Here is a 7,860-nt window from a genome sequence, read left to right on the forward strand (position 1 = left end):
TAAGTCTAGAAAAAAATTATATAAACTTGCCTGAAACTGAAATATCTTGCACAGTGCTAGTTCTTAAGAAATTGTTTGAATACATAGAATTTCCAATTGCTTCTACAGTTCTTGAGTATCCTGAAGTCTGAAAGAAACCAGTTCAAAAATTTAGGTGTACCACTTAAGCCCCAAATGTATTTTTTTACAAAAAAACAATTGGACTTTCTTGGTGTTTTCTTGGAAAACATTTTGCTTCTCATCAGCTGATTGGATGAGAACAGAAACATTTTGGAAACCACTTTTTAAATATTTTTATTTTTTTTCTATTTTTCTTAAACCTTTTTCTTTTTTCTTGCTCATTGTATGCTCTTTGCTTTCTTCCTTTTTTCCTTTACATTAGTTTGGATTAATTTTTAACTTTTAAAAAAAGTTTCAATAGAAATTTAATTTTAACGTATGTTCAACCAGATTATCAAGACAGAATGCTGGCAAATTATGTAATTTCGGGAGTTGTAATAAGCAGTAGAAAATCAAAGAATGGCTTAATGATAAGCTTTCTCTGGAATGAAAGAGCAGTGATCTATCTGATCCTGAAGTCTTAGTGATCTTCATCCATGAAGTCGGTACAACAAATCCTCTTGCTAGATACAGGAAATCCACAACATACAACCACAATCGGACCAGAAATCTGATCATAAGTCATTGCAGTTGTAAGTCAAGACTGGACTTGATTTTTTGACATTTTTTGTGGCAGTTGTTAACTGAATCACATAAGTCATTAAGTGAATGGTGCCATCATTAAACAAAGCCATTCTTCCAAATAGGCACTTTTTGCTGGAAAATGGAAAAACAAGCAACCCCCACCCTCAACCCAAATCGGAGTCATGGGACATTGCAACTGATCGTATAGGCAAGTGCCTGAAATGCAGTCACAGGTGACGGTGGGGAAGGCAGAGCATTTTACATTGCCCAGATTTGGAAACCATTGTTAACTCTGAAATCAGGTTGTAAAACAACCAGTCATAAGTTGAGGACTGCTTATGTGCTGGGAATTGAAACTGAGAACATTTCTACTACCCTGCCAAACTTTGCAGCTTTCCAGCTGTATAATGCTTGATGTAACTATCAATAGCTATTTCTTACTTTCCGGTTTTTCTAATTATACTTTTAAAACTCTTTAATTCTCTATTAGTGTCAACAGTTTTCCAATTTTTTTGGAGGGGGGACCTCCAATTATCTTTCTGTCATAAAATCATGCCATATCCTTGATTTCTTGTATCACCTTTTCCATTACTTTTCAAACCTAGCTAACGTGCTGCAAGTCCTTAAATGGAATCTGGATCCCTGCCGTGAATTTGATTCACTCCTGCCGTTAAATACAAACTTACATTCACACAAACACTGCAAATCATACTTCAGAAATAGATGTTTATCACATGTTTCTGTGAGTGCCTGTGACCTGCTACACATGGAAGTTATGATCCAACACAAACAATAGTAAGGGTGTTTTGTTCACTGCCACAGATGCCTAACCCTTGGGACCAAGAATTGTACTCAAGTGTCACATGAGAGCTCCACACCAAAACTGGGCAGATTAAGAATAAAAGGGACCCGCTTTTTATAAATCAAGTTTATTAAAAATTAGATCAATTAAATACAATTATTATTTCCAGGTACATTACCCTTTCTTCTTTCACATAAAAAATACAGGCTAAAAGGAGGGACTAGGAAATGTTGAATGTGCACTTTTCACCCTCAGAATTTCTGTTCCTCAGTTCACATTTCCTACATTTTAAAAAAGAAATGCCCTTTCAGTGATATCATGTGAAAATTTATATACTGTAAGTAATTCTTAACTTTGCTTTCTAATGAAGAAGTTTTGGAAAGAACATACATTGACAGCAAAATGCTTTTTTCTGCTCACTTTCACATGAACAGATGTGACCTCTTTAAAGTAAAGTCTTTATACTGTGTTAAAGGAAGAACAGGAATTATAATTTTCTTCAGAATAAATTTAATTATCAAATTTTTATGGCTGCCCATCTCACACAAGCTGGGCAGCATACAATGAAACCAATAATTTATTAAATTTATTATTTACCAATAATTTATTAAAATAATTAATAAAACAAGGGTCATGAGAGAATTAAAATCATAAATAGTTTAGTGCGATATAGCTACTGCATGGGTTCCTTGCTGTCAGGGGATGCCCAGGCCTGGTGGAAAAAAAACCCCTCACCCTGTTTTAAGACAGAGGTCCCCAACCTTTTGGGCACCAGGGACCGGTTCCATGGTGAGAGGTTTTTCTATGGACCGGAGGGGACGTGGTTTCATATACTGCCTGCTTTGCTTGTTTGCGCAGACCAGTTTCTGGATGACGCGGACCGCTGCCGGTCCACGGGCCGAGGATTGTGGACTCCTGTTTTAAGAGCATTCCCAAAGGCCATAAGGGTTTGGCAATAATATACCGAAGAGTGGGTACTGAGGCAACAAAGGCTTGTCTCTTAAGTCCCACCATATGGAATTCCTTGGCAGATGGGACCCATAGCATGCCTCTCTGCTGGATCTGATGGGACATGCAGATGTAATCAAGGAGCGGCAGTCCCTCAGATTACCTGGTCCCGTGCTATTTAGGACTTTAAAGGTCAAAACCAACACCTTAAATTGGATCCCGAAGCAAACTGGTAACCAACACTGCTCACAGAACATGTCATGTGTCCTCTAAAGAAACACATAACTGCCCATGCAGCTACATTTTGCATCAGTTGAAACTTCTGAATGCTCCCTGAAGGCAGCCCCGTGAACTTCTGTTGTGAAAGATAACAAAATAGATTAGTCTCAATCCTTACCCAGGAAATGGAATTTGATAAAATGAATGTTTTTGATTTAATATAGGTAGTCCTCAATTTGTGATCACTCAAAGTTCTGACAGACCTACCTGGCGGGGATAGTTATGACTGTAGGATGCAAAATTCCAATGGTTGGGCTCCCATCCCCACAATCATATGGCTGTGCTTCCGACACTCAGCAACCAGGCCACATTTACAGCTTTTGCAGCATTGCAGTTACATGACTATGTTTTAACACCAGACAAGCTATCTAAAATATATAAAGGTATTTTAGGTGAATATTGGAAATGAAAAATGTAAATAAGGGACCTTTTACCATTTATGCTGGACATGTGATAAAGCAAAGAAATATTGAGTAGGATTCATATTCATATTCTAACACAGTTTTGCTGAAAACCAGCATCAACTTCTGGTTTTTGGCAAAACCATGCTTAACAACCACCACAAAAAGGTCATAAACGTGGCTCAGTCACATGATTTACCCACTTTTAGACTATCATGAGTTACAACCATGATGGGTAGGCTCATTATAGTTATAACTCAAGGACTACCTATAGCAAAGTACTTTTGGTAGGTCTCCCTGGCTTGAAACCTTCTATACATATTACTGCAGAGAGCATAGGATTTCTCAGATTAACAGCTTGAACAGGTATTGTTAATGTTGGGCTTTCTTACTCACATGTTTGGCTTACTTATTTAGCACTATACACAAAATTACAACTGTTTTAAATTTGAAGGTTATCAGGCCACTTCTTGAGACACTACCCATTGTTGATAGCATCATTTTTAAAAATACAGATCTTTAATCACTAATATCATGATTATCAAAAAAATATTACATTATAAGAGTTTATTTTTTATTATTGCCAAGTCACCCTACTCGTAACACTTTTCTAAACTGCTTGGGGTCAGAACCCAGAATGAATCCATCCAGACTTATTTGTAGACAGCACAAGCACTATTCTGAAATTGGTTTCAAATTTCTCTCCAGTGCCTTGTTAAGGAAGGCATTTGTACCAGCCATTACTCTGTCCTGAGAAGGGAAGTTATCTTCTATCTTCTGTTCCTTTCCCTTGCCATAATGCAAATTTGCACAGCTTCCTTCTCACAATTTTGTTTATAAAATGTCAAGTACTCCTCATACAGAGAGAAGCAGAAATCAGTCTTGCTTTTTTAACATACTTTAGTCAGCTCCAAAGAAATTAAAGGAGAGAAAACATTACTTTTCCTCCTTGGAGTCTGAAGGGTCAGGACAAGTAAAAGTTCTCTTCAATACATTTATAAATTATATTCACTTCACAAATCCTGTTCCTTTGCCAGGTATTTCATCAGCACCACAATTTTTCTAGCTACCCAGAATAGGACACGTGTCTCTTAAGTCTCTACACATCCCTACCTTCCCAAAAATTATTGAAAAACAGGTTAAGATTAGGTTAGAATGGATTAGATTCTTCTTTCTACTGTATTCCATTTCACTATGTGAAAAACTGTATTTGTATCTCTAAAGAGAACCATAAAAAGGAAAAATAATTCAATAGGCATTACTTTCAGGATGTGTAATCAGAGAAGTGAAAAATCTTTGCCTAATAAAGTGCTTTTCACACAGCTGTTTAAAAAATATTTGGAAGAAAATCTTTTCTTTATTGAAAGAATACAAGCATACACATCATTGCTCAACATCAAACTTCTTTCTGCATAAGCCACTTTTATTAACTATAGGACATGCAGAAATTCAACAAGTATAGCCTTATTTCCCACTGATGGAAGGCCCATATAAACCTTGTTTACCTTGTTTCAGTTAAAAATAAAAGTAAAAAAGAAAGCTGGTTCCATTAGTGGTTAAAATGTCAGAAGCACCACTGGGGAGGCCTTCTTTTAAATTCATTAGCTGGGTCATTTTAGGCTATTCTCTCAGCCCAACCTAGCTCAGACGTTGTTGAAGGATCAGATGAAGGGATATCCCTGCCTACTATGATCAAATAGATAATAGTAATATAATAAACTATTAACACTCCCAAATGCACGATTTTAGACAGAACCTTATCCACAGAAAGCGGCTGTGCTCATGCAAACACTACGCGAAACGGTACAGCCTCTCTTCCATCGCTACTGGGGCTCCGCGCGAGCGGCGACCAAAATCTACAACCGGGATTTCGGCTTGACGGACCGCTCCGCAGGTTTTCCCCCGGCGCCGCCCCCGTGGAGCCACCCCATTCGGCCCATCCCTCCTTTCCTCTACTCACAGCGGAGAAGTTGTGCGGGCCGCACATTTCGCCTCGGAACTTGCAGGAGAGGAGCATGTCGTCGAGGCGGTGCCCGAGACGATCGACGAACTCTTCGCTGATGCCACCGAAGTGGCGCGGTGGCAAGAAGAGCCGGAAGTCGGCCAACTTGGCGAACCAACGCAGGCGCTCCGGTTCGGCGCGCAGGAGCTCAGCAAGCAGCGGCCGCGCCGTCCGGTTGGGCAGAAGAAGGCCGAGCCAGTTGCCGGCGTAGTAGAGGTCGCCTTTGGAGAGGCGCGGGAAACGGAGCGGATTATTGTTGCACAACGTGACGGCGGGGAAGGCCAGCTGACGGCTCCACTCGGTGCGCACCGTCGTGTGAGACGGGAAGGCCAGCCAATGCAGAAGCCGATTAGACGACCACGCCAGGAGCAGACCCAGCGAGGTTCCCAGGGCCAGAAGCCACAGCGCCCGCCGCCACGGGGCTGCCCGCCGCCAGCGTACCACCCGCAGACCCGGCAACCTCGGACGCTGTCTGGGCCGCCCCCTCGAAGCCCGCCGCCGCCGTTGCGCCGCCGCCATGCGAGCTCCCCGCCTCCCGCGCCCTCGCAGGGGGGGCAGCCGTGGACCAGCAGCAGCGGTAGCATCCAGAGGAGGGAGGGCGGGAGCGCTTGGCCGAAGGGACGGCCGCTCCACTCACTTCAGACGGATGCCGGCGGGCGGAATCCTCGTGGCACCTCAGGGAAGCCCGGAACCCGATCGCCTCCTCTCCCACCAGCTTTGCCGAGGTAGGCGTCGGTCTCTAGCGCTGCTCATCTCCGCAGATCCAGGCGAGGAAGAGGAAAGGCGGGAGGAAGAAGAGAGGAAGAAGAGAAAGGAGGCGGCGCTGAGCTCCGCAGTTGCTTCCCTGGCTACCCCTCAGCGCCCTTCGCTAACAGCGGAGGGAAGACTCAACGGGGAAGTAGGAATGAAAGGGGGGGCTCTCAACTTAGCCCCCCCCCGGCCGACGGGACTACAGTACTCCTGCTGCTTGCAGCAGATCTACCGCCAGACTTGGCCCGCGAAGAGCAGCCTCTTCCGCGGGGAGAGCGAGGATGCGCTGCGGCTCCGCCTTCTCCAGAAGGCTGGGGGAAGGGGCGTGTACGACCAGCCGGTGCGGGTGGGGGGGAAGGTAAGAGGTGAGATTAAATCGGTTTTAAAGCGCGGATATTATTATAATTGCCTTGTGATGAACTGAGGCCAGCATCAACCTTGCCGAAGGAAAAAGATGTGTCATAAATCATTTGGCTTCTGAACTGAATTGTACATCTTAGCCGAGACTGTGGCGTTTCCAAAAGTTATTTTTAAAGGGAGGGAGGGGACGAGAAAACGCTTACCAGGGCTTTAGGTTTCTTTCTCACACGTGTGTGACTGGGGGTTGAGGAGAACGCAATGGAATTGTGCACCAGCAAGAAAGATGTTACTCGTTTATACGTTCCGATAGGAAACGGGAGTCGCTAGGTCTGATCCTCTGATTTAAGGTTAAAGGTTTCATGATAGACCGTCACATTTATTTCTTTTACCATACTTTTCCAAATATTTGAATGTATAGAATCCTCCTGATGCAAGACCATCTGTGCTCTTTCTAAATTTGCCAGTTTTTTTACATTTTACATAAATTTATTTCTGAGTATTTTGGTAGCCTGTTTTTTGTATAATGCTTATTCTGAGACTGATTAATGAGCCATGCCTATGCATGAAAATAGGGAGGGAGGGTAGAGGAGAAGACAAGATGTTCTGGAGGGATCAACAAAGTAACAATACACAAAGGTACCTCTTGTAAAATTTGGGACCAAAGAAGCAACAGGTGGCACATTACATTCTAGTTTCCTGTCAAAATTCTGCCTTAATAGTTAATTAAATTATACAGTCCACTTCCTGTGGAAGCTCTGGAATTGATGGCTTTTTAAAAATGATTAAACACTTCTGTTGTGTCCTGAGCCTGCAAGATGCAGGCTCGGGACGTTGTAAGAGTCCCGGGCATTTGCAGAAGCTGCCCGGGACCAGACTGAGCGGCGCCAGCCTTGTGCGCATGCGCAAGGCGGGAAAAGCCCGCCTCATGATTGGTTGAACTTGCCTGGGGATCAGAGGGTATAAATAGAGGCCTGTGTGCCTCTGCTCTGGTTGTTCGAGAGTGGAGCAAACAATAAAGACTTGTTGGAGATGAATCGTCTCAAGCGCCATTATTTCCAGGACTTAACACTGGCGACGAAGGTGGGATTCAGTCTCTACAGCTAAGAAAAGCTAGAAGACTCACCCAAAGAAGTCCGGGAAAGAAACGGCGTGGAAGTCAGCGTTATCCTGCCAGTACGAAATCGCTGGAGGGTGCGTGCGACCGAAGAAGAAGAAATCATGATCATCGATCATGGATAAGGTTGGGCAATTAGAGGCTTTCGACGTCTCTCACCCCGAGAGGTGGGAATCTTAGGTGGCAAGAGTCGAGACGTATTTTCGCATCAACCAGATTCGAGAGGAAGGCTTAAAGGCTGCCACATTGTTGTGCGTTTGTGGGCAAGACGCCTTTGAGATCGCCGAGAGTTTAATCTCCCCAGACTCGCTGGAAGCGGTATCGTACTCCGACCTCAAGAAAACCTTAAAGGAACACTTCCAGCCCAAGCAATCAGTCATGGCTTGGAGGCACACATTTCAACAGAGAGATCAGCGAGTCGGAGAATCAGCAAAAGACTACGTTGCGGCCTTGAGAAGAGCAGCTAAACCGTGCGACTTCAAGGACTTAGAAGAAAGACTTCGCGATCGTTTTGTATGCG

General features: G+C 43.5%; 1 protein-coding gene across 1 annotated transcript in view; it reads right to left on the reverse strand.

The window, feature by feature from the left end:
- Positions 1–5,635, reverse strand: part of ASIC2 (acid sensing ion channel subunit 2) — a 187,221-nt gene extending 181,586 nt beyond the window's left edge. The window contains exon 1 of the mRNA XM_015832207.1: positions 5,075–5,635. Coding sequence (XP_015687693.1) covers positions 5,075–5,635 — 561 coding nt within the window. The remainder of the gene's footprint in view (positions 1–5,074) is intronic.
- Positions 5,636–7,860: the final 2,225 nt, after the last annotated feature.

Source organism: Protobothrops mucrosquamatus, unplaced genomic scaffold, assembly GCF_001527695.2.
Source record: "Protobothrops mucrosquamatus isolate PMUCROS unplaced genomic scaffold, P.Mucros_1.0 scaffold1, whole genome shotgun sequence".
Classification (NCBI taxonomy): Eukaryota; Metazoa; Chordata; class Lepidosauria; order Squamata; family Viperidae; genus Protobothrops; species Protobothrops mucrosquamatus.